The 24,749-nt window shown below is 41.9% G+C and overlaps 1 protein-coding gene across 4 annotated transcripts in view; it reads right to left on the reverse strand.

The window, feature by feature from the left end:
* Positions 1–24,749, reverse strand: part of BTBD7 (BTB domain containing 7) — a 71,206-nt gene that overhangs the window by 15,203 nt on the left and 31,254 nt on the right. For 3 of the 4 annotated variants that reach the window (XM_058162608.1, XM_058162607.1, XM_058162605.1), the window contains one exon: positions 784–992. In XM_058162608.1, the coding sequence (XP_058018591.1) occupies positions 784–992 (209 nt within the window). Of the gene's footprint in view, positions 1–783; positions 993–3,160; positions 3,956–24,749 lie in introns of those variants that run through there. The other variant, XM_058162609.1, reaches the window with a different exon arrangement.

Here is a 24,749-nt window from a genome sequence, read left to right on the forward strand (position 1 = left end):
GAGCTAACCGTAGGCCTCTAGTTGATATTTAATAACATGTATAGGAATATGACTGACATTCTGATTTTTAAAAGAACTTTGTTTTAACTATTCTGAAGCTGAAGGGAATTGAAGACAAGTATATGAACCAAAGTTTCCAAATTTCATGCCGTATAATCAGAGCAAAAAAAGCATACAAAGATTTATTTTTCAAGGTAATATGTAATATAGATGAGAGACTTTTTTGAACTAGGTAACAATCAAGTTTTTTTTTTCATTTACTGAACTAGGAATGTGGAGGAATGAAAAGTAATCAAAATCAAGGTTTAGTATCTATCCAACAAGAAAAGTGTATTTCAACGAGGAGCCTGGATTTCCCATTTTCTTGCCACAAATATATGTTGTTAGTGTGAGACTACTATATAATTTCTGTAAACCTCGGAAAAGGCAAGACAAAAATTAAGCCTAAAAGAAGTTTCACTTAAAATAATTTGCAACTGCTTCTAGGCTATTATTAGGCTTTCAAGCAATAGTTTATACTGTCAGTTTGGGCTGGGTTATACGCCAGGAAAGGAGAATGCTTTCCTTAATCACTACCTCTGCAAGAAACTTGTGTGTATAATTGCCAGGATAAGGGAAGAGGAAGAACCCGTTCTGCACACAGTAATTCAAGCAAGGTTTTGCTTCTTCTGTTTTTCTCCAGTGGTCACAGTTTTAGGATCTGCATGTTTCTGTTCCATATCATTAGTAAGAAAGCCTGATTCAGCACTTAATAAAAAGAACTGAACGGGAAGAAACCATTACCTGTAAGTAGTCTGACTGGATAGCAGTTTGCAAGTGGTCTTTGCAAAGTTCATAAAAGACATCTGAAGTCATGACTTGGGAAAACTCCTCACAGAGGAAATGCAGGGCTTGGCGATGTACCCACTTGGAGCCATAAGGCTGGGAGCTCCACTTGAGAACGGCAGTTAAGGTTTCCAGTGAGATGCTCTCGGCAATAATATCCTCGCAGCCTACACAAAGAATACATACCGTTTAATGAGGTTTACCTGTTCAAGAACTGCTATTATTCAGTAGAAGTCCTGCGATCGGAAAGTTTCATAAGTAAAACTACAACTCTCCTTTTAAGCAAAGTTCTTTTAAAATCTGGCCCATCAACATCTGTTATTTATATAGCTGCAATAGGCATAGTGTCTCAAAAGTAACTACAGGTAGTTCTCCACCACAAGTGGGACCAGCAGCTCACTTAAGTGGCACGATCACTAACTGAAACTGTGACTGTGCTTATGATCTTACTTCAGTTTTCCTTTGCTTTGAAGGCCTGCCTAGGTTGTTAATGTGAGGACTAATTGCAGAGTTATTTTTTTCATCACTGTTATAACTGCAAATGGTCACTGTAAGCTTAATGAGGACTACCTGTAGTCAAATTTATATTCTAGAAATAGCAGTTTACTATCTTTGTAAGGATTCTCTGCTCCCACCCCCACTCCAATTACTGTCGGAGATCATTTAACTAAATCCAGATTCCACACAAACGAAGTAAATACAATAATCATGCTTCCTACGGGGCAATTTAAAATATTTTATCTCCATCCACATGTGTGCACACAGTGGGGGGGGGGGTTGATTTAAATCAAGCATTAGTAAAAAGGCTTGATTTAAATTAACTCGATTTAAATTGTAATTTTTAAAGACCAATTGTCATTTCTGTCCCGCAGCTGCTCGTCCTCTGACCTGCTGTTGACTCACTGATAGTCCCAATATTGCAGAACATACAACCTCATGCTACATAACTATGCTCTATTTCATGCTGAATAAACTAAATTATTAATGTATCTTAAATAGAAAACTATCTTTAGATAGATTTTTACTCCAAAAGCATTTTAATAAAATAAACTTGATAAAAAAAATCTGATTTAAATTTTAAAAATCTGATTTAAATTTTTAAAAATCAGTTTTTTAATTTTTTTTTAAAAAATCAATTTTTATCCATCCTGGCGCGTGCGCGCGCACACACATACACACACACACACACACACTCTTTCCCAGGATTCTAAATAAGCCAAATCATCCATATACAGTTTGTTTTTCACAAAACCACATCAATCAGCAAACATAATCAAGAGTTATTTTTGCTAACTGTGCTTAGTAGATCATTATGTTCAACCTATACACTACTAAACTTTGAATATATTGAATATATATTTATATTTAACTGGGTGAAATGGTTGCACCATAGGGTAAAACATTTTCAACTGAGGTACTTCAAATAGGCTAATTTCCAAAATGGGCTCAAAATCCGGAACCCATAACTCCTGTGGAATTGAAATTTGTCAAATTTTATAAAACATTTTATTTCATAAGCACTATTATAAAGCACTTTATGACATAATGCAAAATGTCACAAAACGTTTCCTGTGCTGATGTTTGACTATGCGGTACATGAGTTATTTTCAAGGCAGACACATCTCTGAATGTATTCCAATTTTTCCAGTGAAGGCTGTATATATCAGAAGCTGTGTTACTGTTGAAGGCACTGAGGAATCCAGTAAGCAAGCATTTTTGAATGGATGACTCAAGGGGAGGGAGGGAGGGAGGGAAGGAGGGAGGGAGGAAGGAAGGAAGGGAGAAGGAAGGAAAGGAGGGAGGGAGGGAGGGAGGGAGGAAGGAAGATTTCCAAATTCACGGCCAGCTTCCCACAAGGAAATTCAGTGGGAAAGCCAACAGGAAGTTGAATGTTGCTCCCACTGCCCCTGGATTTTTTTTATTTTTATTTATTTTTGCCTGCCTGACTGCAGAGGTTGTTTTTTTCTGTTTAGGTAAGGAAACATCTCTGAAACAATGACCCAATGGGTCATGGATTGTCTAGTGAATAGCAAAAGTACCTTTAAATGCCCACTTAATGCTTCAGTAAAGCTAGTATTTGTTAAAGCAGAAAACGTGTCCAGCAGAATCAATAAGAAATAGAACAAAAAAAGTTAATGTTTTCTTAGCTATTTAATTCAGCAATCTAACCTCCCCATTTCTCACATGCTGCCTGTCTAGACTTCAGGATTTGGCAGACATAATCCTCCACAGACTTGCCTCTATTGCCAGGAGAAGCGTCTCCTACACTCAAGCAGAGCTCTGCCTCCAACACATACTGTATGTTCCCACCATTAGCTGCAAGATGCAGATTGGTGCAGATTCCATGTCTCCATAAAGAACCTAATTTTGGATCCTCCTCAGCTATACCAATATGGAATAAATCACCGCTTTTTCTCGGGAATCAAAACATAGGTCACAAAGCAAATAATCAAGGCTCACTGCAGCGCTTTATATTATATAAATAGTACAGGGCTAGAGGAGACCTCACTAAAAGGATAGTGAGAGCTGTCCCTCTAAACCGCAGAGCTGCCCCCTAAGCCAAAGAGATGCACTGGTATTTATATATTTCAGAAAAGGAGGAAATAACATAACATAACATAACTGTCGTGTCCCACTCCTCTGCTGACGGCCGGGTCGGGGAAGTCCGTATCAGGCGTGCCTCTGCAGCTCTGCCAAAGTCCTAGCAAAGTTCTCAAGGCAGGCAGAAGACCAGGAAGTGACTTCAGCAATCCAAGGTAGACTTTGCCTGACTCAGAGAATGCCAGAAAGCAGATCCTTTATATAGGCCATGGGGTGTGGCTCCATGACTCAGCACTTATCCAGGCCTGCCCCTCCCTTCCTTTTGCTGATGCCACCTATCAATTCTCCTGAAGCGAGGATCTCTCCAGGCTCCAGCTGTTGGTAATTGACATTCCTCAGGCTCACATGCTGTGGGGGAGGGGGAGGGGTCTAGTTGCTCCGTTTGCCTGGGCATGGAGCCAGGGCTGGGGGCTGGAGGCACGTCAGGCCCTTCTTCTTGCTCAGCCTGTCTGGGCATGGTGCCAGGACTGGGGGCTGGAGGCATGCCAGGACATTCCTCAGCGTTTGGAAGGAGATAAGAGGGGCCCGGCTGCGGGGAAAGCGAGCGAGACACAACAATAACATAACATAACATAACATAACATAACATAACATAACATAACATAACATAACATAACATAACATAACATAACATAACATAACATAACATAACATAACATAACATAACATAACAACAGAGCTGGAAGGGACCTTGGAGGTCTTCTAGTCCAACCCCCTGCCCAGGCAGGAAACACTACACCATTTCAGACAAAAGGCTACCCAACATTTTCTTAAAAATTTCCAGTGTTGGAGCATTCACAACTTCTGGGGGCAAGTTGTTCCACTTATTGATTGTTCTAACTGTCAGGAAATTTCTCCTTAGTTCTAAGTTGCTTCTCTCCTTGATTAGTTTCCACCCATTGCTTCTTGTTCTACCCTCAGGTGCTTTGAAGAATAGTTTGACTCCCTCTTCTTTGTGGCAACCCCTGAGATATTGGAACACTGCTATCATGTCTCCCCTAGTCCTTCTTTTCATTAAACTAGACATACCCAGTTCCTGCAACCGTTCTTCATATGTTTTAGCCTCCAGTCCCCTAATCATCTTTGTTGCTTTTCTCTGCACTCTTTCTACAGTCTCAACATCTTTTTTACATCGCATGGATGATGCATGGATAAATATACATACATAACAAACTAATAAACCTCCTATCATTCTGCTGTCCTCTATCTTCAAAAGAAACAATTGTCTTAGGGAAAAAAAAGTCAAAAGGAGAGGGCAATTTAGGGTGTCAAATGCTAGAAGGAAGATATCCTTCATTGGCATCTTGAGAACAGATTTAGAGGTTACCAAGGGAATGTTCTGGTAAGATTTACAACAGGCTGGTATGGAATTAGATGATAAGCCAGACCCAAGGCTACTGCGAATTCCTTATGTTTTAATTTGATTTGAATAATGTCATTCAACTGAAAACTTACAAGTAGGCTTCAGCTTATACCCATTCACTAAGCAATAGTCAGAAATTACAACAGAACCCTCAAAATGTATTTACAACTTAAATTCAAGGTTCTTCCCCCATGGTCACATGATCGCATTTGGGACATTCAGAAACTGGCTCACATTTAGAGCCATTTGCAGAGTCCGGTTCATACTACCAAGTTTTATAATGTTTTTGTCTGGGTTTTGGCAAAAAGCACTTACAGTATTGCGGACAATTGATTTACTTAAGAATTGCCACAAAAAACCAGTTCAGTCACATGGGTGCCTTGACTTACAACCATCATAACATACGAAGGAAATTCCAGGCTCCATTATTGTTGTAAGTTGAGGACTGTGTTGTGGTCCGCCAGCAGCCTGTGGACCTGGCAGCAGAGTTGGACAGTGAGGAGGCTGGGGAGGATGATGGGCCAGACTTGGAGTAAGGGGAAGGTCTGGATGAGGGCTCTGTGTCGGAGGCAGAGATGGAACCAGGGCCATCTGGGAGCAATGTGCGGATTCCGGAGCCTCCAGAGGCATACAGCAGAGATGCAGAGGAACAGGAGGAGCCTATTCCTAATGCACGCATGAGAAGAGCTGCCAGAAGGCAAGAGCAGCTGAAGCAAAAAGAACGACTCGGGAGTAAGGCCAGAAGATGATTGGCTACTCCCATAAGGCTTAAAAGAGCAGCAATGAGCTGTTGGGTTCTTTGTGGAAAAGAAACGTTGAATTCCATTGCTTCTTGTCAGCATCTCTTGAACTTTGTGGGGGTTTTGACAAGAAAAGCCTTTAGCAGGTTGCCAAAGACGGCAAAGGTTGATGATAAGGCTGCAGGACTGTTTATTAAGAATTTGTTTTGGACTAAGCTGAGAATGGATTAATTCTCAGCTGTTTTAATAAAATAAGTTTGTTCAGGCCTGTATTGTGTTTGGTAATCACTACTTGGTCACAACAGATTTCCTGTATTTTCTTCACAGTATCTTCTCCCCTTTCACTGCTTCACAGGAGGAAAACTTACTCTATGGAAATTTAACTGGCTAAGGAGACTTCCAGGGAAGACATGGAGAACTGAAGAAGTGGAGCTATTGACTGCAGCAGAATGAAGAGCTGGTAAGTAGATAGGCCAGTGATGGCTAACCTTTTTGCCACTGCGTGCCAGGATGGGGGGGGAAGGGAAAGGGTCACGTGTGTGTGTGCCCACACCCATAATTTTATGCGCCCCTCTCATGCGTGCACAACCCTGCCCCACCCCCCCTGCTCCTGGCAAATGATGGCCCAGTAGGCCCGTTTTTCTTTCTCACCTGGCTCCAGATCCTCTCTAAGCATCTGGGGAGGGTGAAAACAGTCTTCCCCACCACCTCAGAGGTCCTCCAGAGACACGAAACAGCCTGTTTCCCAACTTCTGGTTGGACAGGAAGTGACATTTTTTGCTGTCCCCAGCCTCCAGAGCCTCTCTAGGAGTCTCTGCAGGCTGGGGACAGCAAAAAAGTCACTTCCTGTCCAACCGGAAGTTGGGAAACGGACCATTTTGAGCCTCCAGAGGGCCTGGGGAAGACTGTTTTTGCCCTCCCTAGATGCATAGAGAGGATCCGGAGCCAGGTGAGAAAGAAAAACGGGCCATCCCCACACCCCTAGGCCTTCTGGAGGCAGGAAACAGCCTGTTTCCCTACTTCTGGTGGGCCCAGAAGGCCCAAAAATCAGCTGGCTGGTGTGCACATGCGTGCCGGAGCTGAGCTCGCGTGCCCACTGATATGGTCATAGGTTCACGTAGAGATAGGATTTGAGATTCCCAATTTGAGACTGCACTGCCCCATACAGTTGCTTCTTGTGAGGAGACCATAAGGCAGTGGTGGGTTTAGAACTCTGGGAAATAAAGGAATAGGCATCTTCCTCAAACCACAGTTGGTGCCTTCAAAAGGACATTGGGTTCAAAAACTGTTTCTTTTTTTTTGTAATGGAATTTGTGGATAGCTTTGGAGAACAAGGGGAAGAGATGCTGCCTAGGACACAATCAGACAAGAAATGCAGCAGCCCCCCAGCTGCTTAACAGTCAGAGAAAGAAGCTTAGGAAATCCTAATAAATCAAACAATTAAAGGTAATCACAGAAAGTTTGCACTTTCATCTGTTCAAAAAGTTTTTATTAGTCAAAAAAGGTTTATACAAATACATATCAGGTATGGTAAATTTTCATTTTTCTTATCTAAAATAAGAATTTTACTCAAATTTTTTAACACATACAACAGCCATAAGGCAAGCAGGTGACACGAAGTAGCAAAGTTTGCAAATTTTAAATACGTAATAAAGAAGAGTCAAGAATAAACAGAATATCGTACAAAAGAGAATAAGGAAAACCAACACAATCCCAAATATCTTTATCACTTCCTAGTTTTGGATCTCAGAACTCTGGGTTCAGCCTGACCCAACTCCAGGGCCGCAACAGCGGCAGCCGCTTCAGCCCCATGATCTATAACCTCCCCTTCTTCAATTCCTGGGTCATCTGATTCCAGGAAGGCTTTGTGTTCCTCCACATAGGCCGTAGCCTCCGCAATTGTACTGATTTTTTTCGTAATGCCCTCCCGGAAAATCATCAATCCCTCTGGCATCAGCCATCTGAAGCCCACTCCTTCTGGTACAATTTGCTTGACAAAAATAATATTTCTTTCTTTTTCACGTACCTGTCTGGGAATCTGCCTCAGAATGGCTATCTCCTGCCCCTGTAAATCAGTGCCCCACTCCTATGTTTTCTAAGAATTTCATCTCGCCTCTTCTCACAAATTTGACATGAACCTCTCTGGGAACTGCATGCGTGCGTGCATATTGTAATTAACTCTACAAACTCGATCCACATCCCAATTCATGAAATCAACACCTCTCCCAAGAAATTCTCCCAACAATTTAGTCACAACATCTCTCAAGTCTTCTTGGTCCACTTCTTCCAAATTTTGAAACCTAAGGAAATAAGACATTTTATCCATCTGTAGTCCAAGCACAGCATTGCCTGTCGCCTCCTCTCTTTTCTGCACTGCCCGCATCTCACCCTCCAGACCTTCCACTTTCTGCTTGTTTTCTGCTGAGACTTGTTGAGTATCCTTTAAATCCTTTTGGATAGTCACAATTTCTGCTCTTATTTCCGCTTGGCCTCTTTGCAAATCATCCAGTTTCTTGTCCATGTTGGATAACTTTTCCAGAATTCTCCATCTCTCCAGCAGTTGGTCTCTGACCTTTGCCATTTGAAAAAAAAAGAATCAAAATCCTCAGGCAAGCACAGTATCCTTGTAATTTCCTCCGGATCCACCAGGGGCACTCACAGGAGCAACGAGTCCAGAGTACAGTTAGTCAACCAGGAAGTCAAGGGAAGTGATGTCATCAAAATTCTCATAGTGATGGCTAACCTTTTGCCACTGCGTGCCAGGATGGGGGAAGGAAAGGGTCACGTGTGTGTGTGCCCACACCCATAATTTTATGCGCCTCTCATGCGTGCACAACCCCTGCCCCACCCCTGCTCCTGGCAAATGATGGCCCAGTAGGCTCGTTTTCTTTCTCACCTGGCTCCAGATCCTCTCTAAGCATCTGGGAGGTGAAACAGTCTTCCCCACCACCTCAGAGGTCCTCCAGAGACACGAAACAGCCTGTTTCCCAACTTCTGGTTGGACAGGAAGTGACATTTTTTGCTGTCCCCAGCCTCCAGAGCCTCTCTAGGAGTCTGTGCAGGCTGGGGACAGCAAAAAAGTCACTTCCTGTCCAACCGGAAGTTGGGAACGACCATTTTGAGCCTCCAGAGGGCCTGGGGAAGACTGTTTTTGCCCTCCCTAGATGCATAGAGAGGATCCGGAGCCAGGTGAGAAAGAAAAACGGGCCATCCCCACACCCCTAGGCCTTCTGGAGGCAGGAAACAGCCTGTTTCCCTACTTCTGGTGGGCCCAGAAGGCCCAAAAATCAGCTGGCTGGTGTGCACATGCGTGCCGGAGCTGAGCTTGCGTGCCCACTGATATGGTCATAGGTTCACGTAGAGATAGGATTTGAGATTCCCAATTTGAGACTGCACTGCCCCATACAGTTGCTTCTTGTGAGGAGACCATAAGGCAGTGGTGGGTTTAGAACTCTGGGAAATAAAGGAATAGGCATCTTCCTCAAACCACAGTTGGTGCCTTCAAAAGGACATTGGGTTCAAAAACTGTTTCTTTTTTTTTGTAATGGAATTTGTGGATAGCTTTGGAGAACAAGGGGAAGAGATGCTGCCTAGGACACAATCAGACAAGAAATGCAGCAGCCCCCCAGCTGCTTAACAGTCAGAGAAAGAAGCTTAGGAAATCCTAATAAATCAAACAATTAAAGGTAATCACAGAAAGTTTGCACTTTCAAACCTGCAGGATTTTGTTAATAAAGCTTACAATATAGGTAGTCCTTGACTTAAAACTATTTGTTTGTAACCATTCAAAGTTACAATGGCCCAGGAAAAAATGAGGTATGAATCAATGTGCAGTTGATTCATACATTCAAAAGAATTCAATTATGATTGACATAGTTTATATAAATACACAAATAATAAATCAGTTTGATATAATGAATACACAATTTTTTAAATAAAAAAGTGAGTCTTTCATTCCCTTATTTTGCTTTAGTCTTTTGTATATCACAAGGTTTGATACATCAGTTGGGTGGGGGGAATAATAACTCTAGAATCTTCAGATTTTAGCTCTATCAACAAGCAAGACAATCATGTCCTTCTTTCTATTCTATAAGAATAATATGGACTGTTTTTCACTCTACTGCATCTTGGCCTTGAGATCTAGTCACCTTGGCAGAACAAGAAGAGCTCCACCAGCCTTTAGAAAAGTACAGAGAACTTAGGTAGCACAGAATCCTTCCCCCCCACCCACTTTTTCTGAAAATAGAAATAGAATACATTGGGCTCTTAAAATTATTCTTTATACCAGTGGTGGATTTCAACATTTTTTACTACCGGTTCTGCGGGTGTGGCTTGGTGGGCATGGCATGGCGGGTGTGGCAGGGGAAGGATACTATAAAATCTCCATTCCCTCCCCACTCCAGGGGAAGGTTACTGCAAAATCCCCATTTCCTCCCATCAGCTGGGACTTGGGAGGCAGAGAATAGATGGGGGTGGGGCCAGTCAGAATTTTTACTACCGGTTCTCCGAACAACTCAAAATTTCCACTATTGGTTCTCCAGAACTGATCAGAACCTGCTGAAACCCACCTCTGCTTTATACAGTACAGTAATGATTCCTAAAAGATGTTTATCAAAATTTTCAGGAAGTAGCTTTACACAGAGAACAAATGAACATAAATATTTTTAAAATTCTACACCAAATCTATGTAAATGTAGTGTTCAAAATTATTTAGAAGCAAATACAAATTTAGGTTAATCATTTGTAGTCCTTCAAAAGTCTCTTCTGCCTCCCTCAGTCAAAACATTATGTTTTATTTTAAAACCTTCCCTATTAATTACATCAGGGTGTTAAACTTGATTTCCTTTGAGGGCCATATTAGGGATGTTTGACCTCGGGGGCCAGGGTGGGCATGGCCAGCTCGACATTACTCGTGGCAGGGTGGCCTGAACGTTCTGCAAATGAAAATGGGCTACCAAGCTCTGTTTTAGGTTATGACGGCCTCCTGAAACCCTCTGCCAGCGAAAATGGAGCTCGGGACGGCCGCCTGCAGGCCGGTCCTTTGCTGTTTCCAGGGCAGCCCTGTGGGCCAGATCTAAGCACCCCGTGGGCCGGATCCGGCCCCTGGGCCTTGAGTTTGACACCTGTGGATTATATCAAGACTAGCCAAAATCACAAAATATTTTGTATATACAGTACAAACACATTGCAGGATTTTGTTAATAAAGCTTACAATATAGGTAGTCCTTGACTTAAAACTATTTGTTTGTAACCATTCAAAGTTACAATGGCCCAGGAAAAAATGAGGTATGAATCAATGTGCAGTTGATTCATACATTCAAAAGAATTCAATTATGATTGACATAGTTTATATAAATACACAAATAATAGATCAGTTTGATATAATGAATACACAAATTTTTAAATAAAAAAGTGAGTCTTTCATTCCTTATTTTGCTTTAGTCTTTTGTATATCACAAGGTTTGATACATCAGTTGGGTGGGGGGAATAATAACTCTAGAATCTTCAGATTTTAGCTCTATCAACAAGCAAGACAATCATGTCCTTCTTTCTATTCTATAAGAATAATATGGACTGTTTTTCACTCTACTGCATCTTGGCCTTGAGATCTAGTCACCTTGGCAGAACAAGAAGAGCTCCACCAGCCTTTAGAAAAGTACAGAGAACTTAGGTAGCACAGAATCCTTCCCCCACTTTTTCTGAAAATAGAAATAGAATACATTGGGCTCTTAAAATTATTCTTTATACCAGTGGTGGATTTCAACATTTTTTACTACCGGTTCTGCGGGTGTGGCTTGGTGGGCATGGCATGGCGGGTGTGGCAGGGGAAGGATACTATAAAATCTCCATTCCTCCCACTCCAGGGAAGGTTACTGCAAAATCCCATTTCCTCCCATCAGCTGGGACTTGGGAGGCAGAGAATAGATGGGGGTGGGGCCAGTCAGAATTTTTACTACCGGTTCTCCGAACAACTCAAAATTTCCACTATTGGTTCTCCAGAACTGATCAGAACCTGCTGAAACCCACCTCTGCTTTATACAGTACAGTAATGATTCCTAAAAGATGTTTATCAAAATTTTCAGGAAGTAGCTTTACACAGAGAACAAATGAACATAAATATTTTTAAAATTCTACACCAAATCTATGTAAATGTAGTGTTCAAAATTATTTAGAAGCAAATACAAATTTAGGTTAATCATTTGTAGTCCTTCAAAAGTCTCTTCTGCCTCCCTCAGTCAAAACATTATGTTTTATTTTAAAACCTTCCCTATTAATTACATCAGGGTGTTAAACTTGATTTCCTTTGAGGGCCATATTAGGGATGTTTGACCTCGGGGGCCAGGGTGGGCATGGCCAGCTCGTGGCAGGGTGGCCTGAACGTTCTGCAAATGAAAATGGGCTACCAAGCTCTGTTTTAGGTTATGACGGCCTCCTGAAACCCTCTGCCAGTGAAAATGGAGCTCGGGACAGCCGCCTGCAGGCCGGTCCTTTGCTGTTTCCAGGGCAGCCCTGTGGGCCAGATCTAAGCACCCCGTGGGCCGGATCCGGCCCCTGGGCCTTGAGTTTGACACCTGTGGATTATATCAAGACTAGCCAAAATCACAAAATATTTTGTATATACAGTACAAACACATTTCAACATTTAAATTTCAATTCAAATCATCCCCCAAAACAATAGTGTATTATTTTTAATTCTGTTTTTACCAATGTGTTTTCAGCATTCTAGAGGATAGAAAATATGAAGACTTGTGGGCTTCAAATCAAATTCAGTCTCAACCTTGTCATACAGATTGCATTCTACACAAATTAAGCCAGTGCAGAATACAGAAATATGCCAGGCCCTAACAGACCTTTAATAAATAAGCTTGTAAAGCTGCAGACATATTTTTCACAGTTGGATCAGTTCTTATTAAAAGTTAGCAGATCACTAAAAGCACTAAATAGCTTTTCACCTTTCCCCCACATCTTGCAGTACAGCTGTTTTGGATCTAGTGACCATGAAGGGTGCTATGTCATCAAATGGAATCATCATTTCATCTATTCTTGGGTCTTTGATTTTCTGGAGGCACTACAATGGAGAATTGATAGAATATCTGCTCCCCTTTGTGAGAAATCCAAGCTGTTTTGTGAGTTGGCTATGTTCTAAGTTAGGGCCCCTGGTAATGTTACAATTGGACAAAGTAGCATGTTTTTGGCTAGAAGAATAGTTTGCAACATATATACAAAGCTGGCTGAGGAATTCTGGGAGTTGAAGCCCACAAGTCTTAAAGTTGCCAAGTTTGGAGACCCCTGGTCTAGATGGTGTCATCTATGAGACGTGTTTAGTATAGATTCCTGCACTGATGGAGGCAGGGTGTTGACATAGACGTTCGAATGGCTCTTTCCAACCCTATGATTCTAGGACAGTGATGGTTAACCTTTTTGCCGTCGTGTGCCAAAAGTGGGGGGAGCACGCAGGGTGTGTGTGTCTCTCGCGCACGTGGCCACACCCATAATTCAATGTGCCCCACCCCCACCCACATGCGTGCACAACTCCCCCACCACGCTCCCCTCGCTTTTGGCATGGGATGGCATGGTGGGCCAGGTAGGCCCATTTTTCACCCTACCCAGGCTCCAGAGGCTTTCTAGGAGCCTGGGAACAGCAAAAATGGCCTTCCCCACCCCTCCAGAGGCCCTCTGGAGGATGGAAATGGCCCATTTCCCAACTTCCGGTGGGCCCTAAAGGCCCGAAAATTAGCTGGCGGAGCTGAACTAGGGCAATGCTCATGTGCCCACAGATATGCTCCGCATGCCACCTGTGGAACGCGTGCCATAGGTTCGCCATCACGATTCTAGGACGTGAAGACACGGCTCTAGGGTGGAAGACACAGCACCATCAAGCCAAACTAAAACTAGAAGAGCTACCATTCAGAATGTGTGTAGTAAAAGTGGGTAGAGAAAGCAACAGCAGAATTTGCAAGCAGGAACAAAAACTGCCAATATTCATTAGTATTTGTTTGAAACCCTGCATTCCTGGAAAAATACAGGCTGTTTTCAGGGGGAAAAAATAGGTCACTGCTTTTAAATGGCTTTCTGCTAGAGTTCAATTCCTTTGAAATGTCAATTATAGCTTAATGGTTTAACAGGCCAAATCCTTGTCTCTAGCACACAAATATATTTATTCTACATCATACTTACTGCTGAACATCAAAAGAAACACAAATAAGTCAGAAACAACAGCTTGAGCCTAAGTGAACAAAAATGTGAACAGCAATGGCTTTGCAAGCCCTGAATTTTTTATTATTTCAATATTCAGGGCTCTACTGGTCTTCAATTACACAACTGCTTGGAAAGCACTACTTTAATTCATATTAAAAACATATGATTTTTATGTATTTGTAACACATACATAAAAATTGGCACCATTTGCTATTCTTTTTTCATATACCATCCTTTGATCAAAGATAGTATAAGAAGGAAGAATAGCAGATGATGCCAAATCATAAACTAGATACATAATTTGTCTCGAACTACTAAGCTTTGGTTATTTACTGTAAACTGGTAGTAGAAGAAATAGGGCATGTACAAAATTAGGGAGGAGAAGGCATTTTTGGCCTTGGGACATAAATTGGGTGTTAACGATAATTGAAGACAAATATAATTATCTGCAAATAAAATTCTTATTAACTTCAAGGAAGCATGTACAGTAGGTAGTGGGAAAATATGATCAGTAGCTGCCTTTTAAATATCTTAAATAATGATTAAGTTCATCTTTCATTTCATTTTTAAATGTTTAGGATACTAAAAAGAATTTGAGCCCTTATAATGATATGAATCTACTATTTTAGTTGATTACTGATTTCTAGTGACAAAAAAAATATCAAGATTTTAATTAAATCATATACATAGTCTTCCCTTCCTTTTGCATACAATTTTCTCTCTGAGACAAGGATAGCATCCCTCTTATAATCTTGCAAAGACAGGTAAAACATGGCTTTTTCTGGTAAGGATTAATTATAAACAGTGGTGTCATTTCCAATCATGTTAACATTACTTTTAACATTAATTGAAATGAAGACTGAATGAGATTAAACTTTTAATGGATTAGTATTATTTGTTGAATTTTATATGTAGATGAAACCCATAAATAAAAGATTTAGCCTTATATAATTGAAAGGGCATAAATTAATCATTTTTCAAATATTAATATTTATAGTCCACACAAATGGGCAATTAATTTTCATACTATGAAAAGATTCCCTTTCTTTCCCCCCCCAAAAAAAAGAGGGTGGAAATGTCAGTGCGTCTTACAGACTGAAAACAGCCATTTTTGGCCTCCTGAAACCCTACCTCATGTGTCCCATTTTCACCAAAAACAGGCCTGTTTTTCACAAAAACGGGATGCGCAGAAGGTTTGGGAGGCCTGCAGAGTGTTTCTGGGGGCCAGGGAAGGTAAAAATGGGACATGGGGGGTTTGGGAGGACAAAAATGGGCCCATTTTTCACAAAAACAGGACATGCAGAGGGTTTGGGAGGCCTGCAGAGTGCTCCTGGGGGCCAGGGAGAGCAAAAACCAGATGCAGAGGCCAAAAACTATTTTTTTCTTGTTTTCCTCTTTGAAATCTTGGTGCGTCTTATACTCCAACGCATCTTATAGTCTGAAAAATACAGTAATAAAAAAAGAAAAAAATATAATACTATTGGCCAAATTGCAATAATATTCCGAAAAGTATGGTACACGCTATCAAGATTGAATGAGACAGAAAGGATCGATAAGGGGAAAGAATAAGAGAAGACAGCTTGTCTCCTGATACTTATTCTTTGATATTTGGCTTTATAATCTGCCAATTATTAGTTTAAGAAATACCCTATTGCTGATTCCAACTCCTATAGAAAGCATGGACAATTTAGAGAGGTTGTGGTATTACCACTAGAAGAGCATCTTCAATTACAAAACAGAAATAGTTTTAAGATCTCTCCAGGTCTCTCCACATCTTCCAATCTTGCACTACTACTTCCAATTTTTCTAAGCTCTGACTGGTGTCAGCTTTGATGATATCCAGCCACCGTGTTCTTTGGTGGCCTGGCTTCCTTTTACCACTAACTCTTCCAAACATAATTGCTTTCTCCGAGTGAATTCTCCTGCATGACATGGCCAAAATAAGTGAGGCGCAGTTTTGTGATTTTGCCTTCCAGTGACAAGTCTTATGTTATGCTCTCCAGTACATGCTTGTTAATCACCTTTGCTGTCCAAGGAAGATGCAGGAACCTTCTCCAGCACCACAGTTCAAAGTTGATTTTCTTCCTGTCTTGTCTGTCCAACTTTCACAACCATAGATAGCTATAGAGAACACAATAGAGCAGATTAACCTACATTTGATTGCCAAGCTGGTGTTCTTGCTCTTCCATATTCTGCTCATGTTGATTATTGCTGTGCAACTCAGTGCAATCCAATGTTTTATTTCTCATCGGTGTTCACTGCTTTGAGCGATGTGCGATCCTGGCAAAGTGATTTTTTCCCCACACATTTCATTTCTTCACAATCAATTTCTATTCTGATGTTCCCATTCCTCGCAATGGTAATGAGCTTGGTCTTTTTGATGTTCAGAAAGAGGTCAAAATTTTCACTTTTTGGATTTTCTTGATCAGTTCTTCGGATAGAATGTGACAAGATAATTCAAATGTTGGTTTTAAGAATGAAATAATGTTGAAATAAATGCTCTGGATACATGTTAAGTTAACTTAAATGTGTTAAAAGTATTTTTATCTGCAAACCCCAATAGAATGGGAAGTATGAACAAAACTGCTAAGTCGTGGTGAGGAGTTGGAAAACTGGCACTTAAAACTATAATTTATATACTATTGCTGCTATTCTGGAACATAATAATCTCATGACACACAGTATTTTTAGGATTTCTTCCAAAGGATCTAGTAACTCTGACAATCATCACTGTAATTATTTTGACCCACTGTTTGACCTAATGATTCATATACGTAAGTCCTTGCTCTGCTGCACTATTTTGCACAAGCGTGAATGTACAACTTATACAAGACTCTACCAATAAGTACCAAGCCATGCTCAAAAAAAGGGTCAACAATACAGCATAATGCAAATACATTACAGATCAAGCTATAGTCATAACTGACTGAGTACCTAGATAGTATCTACAGGGCCATTTGTCTGACCAGACTGAACCTGGCCTATTATGTCACTATGAAGAATATTTTATTAAAGTTTACTTTCAAAAGTCAACAGGAGTTGAGGACCGAGGTCTCTGCTTCCTGGTAGCCTAACCAGTACTTCAAAACGATCTCTTTTTCTCCTTCCCAGGGTCAAGCCAGTCCTTCCCTGACTGAGTGGAAAAAAGATGCTGAAAACAGAACTGTTGTGAAGAGTGCGCAAAGTTGCTTCATAGTGAGATGGGCAGCATATACATTTAAACAAATAAACAAACAAACAGATTGAGCTATCTTTTTTGTTTTTATAATATTTAATATTTGAGTTATTTTATTCTTAGTTTTTATATTTACTATTGAGATTTTCAATTACTTTTCTTTATATAATGTTAAGAGTCATTTGGTTGGGACAGATTATCGGTGAAATATACTGAATTGTCTGTATGTTTGAATATGTGTATATGTGTGTGTATATATAAATAAATTTGCCACGCATCTTGTTTTGAAGTTCTCATGCTATGTATAAGAACAAAACACTGAAATGAACTTCTCAAGGGAATACTCAAGGATACAATGCTAAACCCACTTGCATGTGGAACTGATTGAAATTAAGAGGACTTACTTACTTACATCCTTAAGTCTATGGAGATTCTCAGTTTTCCAGGTCATGGTTGTCCCAAAGGTGCTTTTTTTCAAGAGGCAACTAGATCTCTGGTTTTTCTTTGAAGACCTTTCGCTTCTCATCCAAGAAGCTGAAGAAGCTAAATTCTAAGCTAAATTATTTTCAATAGAGCTATTTCCCTTAATATTACTTGAACATGCTTCACAGGTTCTCTTGACTTTAAGTCATCTTGGAAACTATGATTGGCAGCTTCTTGAAATGCCAGAAGTATACCATCTGAATAAAATATTACACACAGAAAAATATGTGATCCTTTATTGCTATTAGGGAAACAATAAAGAGACAACACTAAATATAGTGAACTTGAACTAAAAGTATTAAACTGATAAAAGATTGCCTTTATATGCAGTATTGTATTAATCTAAGGTTACTTTGAAATTTCTTATTCAGATATCACTGCCTCCACATGTGGTTATATTCATCAATTTAAACAATTTTAAGGTTAGACAAATTAATAAAGGTTTGACAATGCATACTAGTCCTAACATCCACCAACTGCTAGTTAAAGAAAGTGATATGAAGTAGAATACAATATTCCCAGCTCTAGATGACAGACCGAGTCTGAAAGCTGGGAGGCAACAGCAAGAGGAGGAGCCTTTCAACTTGCAGACTCAGTCCAATTGGATCAGAGGGAGTTAACCCCATGCCTGACTACTTTCTGGAGAAGATGTGCTATTTTTGGCCCAACATGAAATAGAAGGATCTTGCAAGCAGGAACTCATGCCCTCATCACCTCTTCACTGGACTACTGCTGTATCTCCAAAGAGAGCTGCCTCTGAAGACCATTAGAAACTCCCCCTGGTGCAAAATGTAGTGGCCTACTTGGTAATGCATATCATCATATTATTTTGATATTGTGCCATTCTGGCTATCAATATGTTTCTGGTTGTAATTCAAAATGATGGTTATAACTTTTGACTTTCAAATGACTTTGCTTTACTTTCAAATGGCATCAATCTGCCCGGTATGTGCTTCTATGGAAAATTTGCTTCCAGTGCCTTGCTCTCATGAAATGAGGTAAAATGAAATAGAGAGATGTTGTTTCTTAGTAATACTCTTCAGAAATCCTCTTCAGGGTGTTGGATTAGCCTCTTCTCTTTTCCCTCTATTTCTGGAGTGTTTAAGGATAACTTAGGTAACACTGCCTAAAGCTTTTAATACTCCATGTTGTTATTTTATTGTTACAGCCTGTTCCTGATCTTCAAGGACTGTGTACTTTGGATATTTTAATGTTCTGATAATGCTGAGAGAATTTGGAGATTGTAATATGCAAATATAATACATAACTATTCAGAACCTTACCAAATCGTACCTTCTTTAACAGATTCTTAGGCAGGAATCTAACTGGTAAAATGAGTAGTCTAGGAAGAGACATCCTTTTTTCCTAACAGATGGCAGACATGTTTAATGCCAAAAATACAGCCTTCCAAAAACTGTTCTGGGATCTGGTTGATGGAATGGAAAAGAAGAGCCAAGGAGAGTCTGAGGATACATTTAGGATAAGTAACAAAGATGATGAAGAACAGAGCTAAAGAAACACAAAAAGCTTTCAGCAGTATTTATTTGAACACCAAAGACTGAGGTCAAATTTCAAGTCTTCAAGTTTGTTTGCTGCCATAGTTTCCATAGCAGTTCCAATTTTATCTCTCTGGAGAAGAAGTCAACAAAATATTTAAACCACAAATCTTTTCTTTTTTTTTAATTTGTTGCATTTTCTTTTAGGTGATTTCAGTCTTAAATGAAACACAGAAGTTTATGCTTGCAAGTTTATGCAGTTTTCTTCCTAAAGTTAGAAAGCCTCAGTGTTCACTGTTGCCATCCCATAGAAACATTTTGGAAGATTACTTGTAAATTATAAAATAAGGTATTTCCCAAAGAGAACCTCTAGATAGGAGAGGTTTAAAGTTATTTTTTCTACCACTGTCCTGAATTATGTTTAAACTGAATAGCAAAATACATGTAAAGTATGCCAATCTGAACAGATGCTGTTAAAACTTCAGTTACACTGTTATAATGGTATAACAGTGATATCAACTTAAAGTCTTCATTTATAAAACCCAGTATCTAAAAAATACTAAAACCACACATTTTCTTCTCTCTTTTTTTGGAACTCAGTTTCTATAACACATTAAACCAAAGCCAAAGTAAACTTATGTATGATGTGTCTAGACCTGACTCAGTCTACATTCAACATATGATCAGATAACATTCTCCTTTCAGTGGAATTTGTCTCCCCTTCACCAAGAAACACAAATAAACCAGATGCAGAGAAGTTCAGAAGGCTATCATATTTTTAATAATAATAATCAGAAAGGGACAAGTGCCTATTTCATTAACTATCTATCTTTAAATTGCCAAGGAAGTAATTCTTCAGATATATCACTGAATTCCAGTTTTGCTTCCAAGACATTCATAACTTTTAATTAATTCTCACTTTTTCAGTAGCCAGATTTCAATTGCTAGGAAGAGGCAAATGAATGAAAACACTCTTTTTTCATTTCTCCCTGGTTTATATATATATTACAAATATACATACACTGTTCATTCTCAAAAATTTAATAATCGCTAAAACTGAATGCAGGACACTCAGGAGCACTGATAAACATTGAATATTTTTATATTTTGAATCCCTTCTTAACTGTAACAAACAAGTGGGGAAACCTCATCTCCAAGAGCAGTTTATTCCTTTGTAGCAGCTCTATGAAAGCAGAATTGTCATTGTTAGTATATATTTATGGCAGGATTATAAAAGTTCTCCTTTGAAGTTCTAATAATGCAGGGCAGGCGAGTTGGGCCCAGAGCAGGTATGTCTTTGTAAATCAAGGTAAGCACCATGAATACGCTTGGAAGGAAACCAAACATCAATATTTCAATCCCTGAGGGCTATGTGCCACTTTCAGAGGCACCATCTGTACCTCTACAATCTTGCCAACTCAGTTTCTGGGCAATCTTCAAGCTGTTAGCAATAAGGTTTAAGTCACAAATTAAAACAAGAAAACACTGGACAGGTAAAGGCAGACATAATGGACAACTAAAGCAGAACCACCAGAAATAAAAATAAAATAAAAATAAAAATAAAAGAGAGTATAAATAAAAGCACTATAGTACTGTCATGATTTCAAAGGGCTATGGCATGAATAATAACTCTGAAAAATCAGATTCTTCAAGTAGTAGTGGGTCATCTTGGATCAAGGGGCACCGAATAGTTCCATAGTCACTTACCTGAATGGAAATGAGAAAGAATAAGGCTAGCATGCAGACTGAATAGACTAAAAGGGAGCGTTGTCTTACCTGAACGTCCCTTCTTAGAGAGGGGAAAACGGCCGTCAGGACTGGGTTAAATCTCCTCGTTGCTGATTGGACCGAGTCTTTAATTTGTTGCTTATAGTCCCCGCCTTCTCTTTCCTTCCAGCTTTTTCGGCGAGGATCTAAGTGTAGGCCGTCGTGTAGAACTGAAATGAGAAAGAATTAGTGCCCTCCCGCCCCTAAACCCGCTTAGACAGTCGCCTGGGTGGGGCTGACGGCCGTTTTCCCCTCTCTAAGAAGGGACGTTCAGGTAAGACAACGCTCCCTTCTCCCAGTCGGGGAAAACGGCCGTCAGGACTGGGACATACCCAAGCTCAATGTCCTACCGGGAGGGATGATGGCGGCTTGTCATTGTTGTTGAGAGAGAACCGTCTGCAAGACGCGTCTGCCAAACGCAGCGTCGGCCGACGCATAGGAATCCACTCGGTAGTGTCGAATGAACGAAGACGGAGTGGACCACGTCGCTGCTCTGCAGATCTCATCAATTGATGCCTGGGCGCCCCAAGCGGCCGAAGAGGCTGCGCTCCTGGTCGAGTGTGCCGTAATATTGCGCGGCACCGGGAGAGACAGATTCTCATATGCTGTGGCAATCGTCGCCCTGATCCACCTTGCCAGAACCGATTTGGTCACCTTCTGACCCAGAGAAAGCGGTTGGAACGACACAAAGAGGGCCTCAGTCTTGCGGAACGCCGCTGTTCGATCAATGTAGATTTTCAATGCCCTCCGTACGTCTAGAGTGTGCCAAACTTTCTCTAAGTGGTGCTTGGGATTGGGACAGAAATCCGGCAAAACTATTTCTTGAGCCCTATGGAATTGACTGTTAACCTTAGGAAGAAATGTAGAGTCTAGTCGTAACACCACTCTATCGTTGAAGAACTTGCAGAGGTCCTGACGGACAGACAGGGCTGACAGTTCTGATATCCTGCGGGCCAAGGTAATGGCTATAAGAAAAGCGACCTTGAGCGACATAAACCGAAGAGACGATTCCCTAAGTGGTTCAAATGGCATCTTGGTCAGAGCATTGAGTACTGCGTTCAATCGCCAGGTTGGAAAACGGTGGACCACCGGAGGGTTGATATTAGCAGCACCCCGGAGGAACTGTTGAATGTGAGGCTCTTTTGAAAGGGAAATAAGTGAACCACATCTCAACACTGAGGAAAGAGCCGCCACTTGCCTTTTGAGTGTATTGGTCGCCAGCCCGGAGTCGAGACCTCGCTGTAGAAAGGCCAGGATGTTCAAGACGGAAGCCGTAGATGCTACTATCCCCTGGGACGAGCACCACTCATCAAAGGTGCGCCACGTGGCCTCGTAAATTCTCTTAGTAGAGTCACGGCGCGAGGCCAGCATGGTTGGAATGACTTGATTTGGAACCTTCGCCTTAGTTAAGATGCCCCGCTCAATCTCCACACGGCTAGACGAAGCCATTGTGGGTCGGGGTGTAGTACTGGTCCCTGGTGAAGACACACTTGGCTGTCCGGGATCCTCCACGGGTCTTGGATTGAAAGAGTCATCAGGTCTGCAAACCAGGGTCTCCTGGGCCAGAAGGGGGCGACCAATATCAATTCTGCCTTCTCTGCGAGGAGCTTCCTTATCACTCTTGGGATCAGCGGAATTGGCGGAAAGGCATATAGGAGGCCCGGGGGCCACCTGCTGCGGAGGGCGTCCACTGACTCCGCCCCCCGTGAACGGAACCTTGAAAAGAACCGAGGGACCTGATTGTTGGTCTGGGAGGAGAATAAGTCCACCAGGGGAAGCCCGAAGCGGGTTGATAACTCGTGGAAGTTCGCTGGGGACAATGACCATTCTGAATGATCGATGGTCTGACGACTGAGGGAGTCCGCCGTGCAATTGTCCGTCCCCGCAATATGTTCCGCTTTCAATGACCGCAGGTGGGATTCGGTCCAATGACCGAGGGTGAGCATTTCCGTCATCAGTATGCGAGAATGAGTGCCACCCCACCTGTTTATATGCGCCTTCGCCGTCACGTTGTCCGTGAGGACAAGGACATCTCTGTCCCGGATGAGATCCTCGAAAGCTAGAAGAGCCAGACGGATGGCGCGCAGCTCCAGAAAGTTGATGCCGTGGCGGATTTCCGAGAGAGACCACTTGCCCTGTGCTAGGTGTTGATCGAGATGGGCTCCCCATCCCGAAAGACTGGCGTCGGTGGTGATGATGACCCTCACTGGCTCCCTGAAGACTGAGCCTCTGGCCACCCTCTGTGGATTCCACCAAGCCAAAGAGTCGAGCACCTCCCGTGGAAGAGTCACCCGAAGCCTTGATGAGCTGCGCCGTTTCCTTTGATGTGGCAAGAGGAACCACTGAAGAGGCCGACTATGGAGGTGAGACCATGGAATAATATCGTATGACGATACCATTTTCCCTAGGAGCTTGGAAAGTTGGTCTAAGGGAACAGGCCGTGACATCCTAGAGATACTGGCTAACTCAGCTAAACTAGTCTGACGATCTGTCGACAGAAAGACCATCGACTTATGTGAATCAATTTGTGCCCCCAAGTGGACAATGGAGTTGGAAGGGACAAGGTGGCTCTTTTCCCAGTTAATCGAGAACCCGTGTGATTGTAATATCTCTATGGTCAAGGAGATATCCCTGTTTGCCCTATCCTGAGAGGTCGACAAAATGAGAATATCGTCTAGGTAGGCCTGAAGCCGGACAGGAATCCCCCGAATATGGGCCATTAGCACCGCCATAACCTTAGTGAAAACCCTGGGGGCCGAAGACAACCCAAAGGGTAAAGCTCTATATTGAAAATGAGAGCCTTTAAAGCAAAACTGGAGAAACTTACGGTGATCTCTTCTAATTGGGATATGCAGATAAGCTTCCGTCAGATCAATGGAAGCCATGTAATCCCCCTGTCGTATGCATTCTAAGATGGAACGTAACGAGTGCATTTTGAAACGGTGGTAAACAATATATTTGTTCAGGGCTTTCAGGTCAAGAATAGCTCTCCAGCCCCCGGACGGTTTGCTTACTACGAAAAGTCTAGAATAGAAACCCTGTTTATGCTGATCAATAGGGACCTGTGGATGGCCCGGATAGTTAGAAGATGACTGACCGCAGACTCCACAAGGGAAGCACTGGAAGAGCGGTTAGAAACAGGGCACTGCAAGAAAACCGTCGGGGGGGTGGAGAGGAACTCTAAAGCTAGACCATGTCTGATGGTCTCTAGGACCCATCGATCTGAAGTGGAAGACTCCCATTGGGAATAGAAATAAGCTAATCTGCCTCCAATGGGTAGATCCGATAAGGGATTATTTGAAACGGTTGAACGGTTTACCTGCCCCCCCCCCCCGGAATGGTTTACGGGAGGAGAATTTGGACCCTGTTCTAACCTGGTCGGCCCGTTGGGAGTTTCCTCTGTACAGTGAAAATCTTTGTCGTCGCAACCCTGATCCTCCGAATTCCTGGTTACGAAAGGAAGAAGAAGAGGCAGCCGAGGGACGAAAATAAGGTTGTTGTCGCAGTTCGCCTCTGCGCGACAAAGACGGTAACACCTTTTTCTTGTCTTTAGTTTCCACAAGGATTGGGTCCAGAGAGGCTCCGAACAACTTCGAACCTGCGTACGCAGAAGATGCCAGCCGCCACTTGTTTCTGGTGTCTGCCTTCCAGTGGCGCAACCATAAGAGTCGGCGGGATGTAACCGTAGACCCAATAGCTTTGGCTGAAAATCTAGCAGCGTTAAGCGTCGAATCAGCCGAAAATTCTAAAGCTGCAATAACCTTGTTAAGGTCCTGGTGAGCTCTCACGTCTGATGATGATAAACGACCCTGAAGCTGTCTAAGCCACATAATGGAAGCTCTATTAAAAAATGAAGATGCTATTGAAGATCTGATGGCCCAGGCCGAGGCTTGGTGGGACTTGACCAGGGATTGGTCCGCCCTTTTGTCTTCCGGACGAAGAGCCTCATTCTCGGGACCCGTCACATGAGAGGTCGTCGTGAGAGCGACTACTGGAGCATCCACTGTGGGCACCTGTAGAATGTTTTCTAGATCAGGAGCGCAGTTAAAGAACTTTTTGTCTGTGGCACTGGGGAGAGGGCCCGAACCCGGATGAGACCA

This window comes from Ahaetulla prasina, chromosome 1 (genome assembly GCF_028640845.1).
Source record: "Ahaetulla prasina isolate Xishuangbanna chromosome 1, ASM2864084v1, whole genome shotgun sequence".
NCBI lineage: Eukaryota > Metazoa > Chordata > Lepidosauria > Squamata > Colubridae > Ahaetulla > Ahaetulla prasina.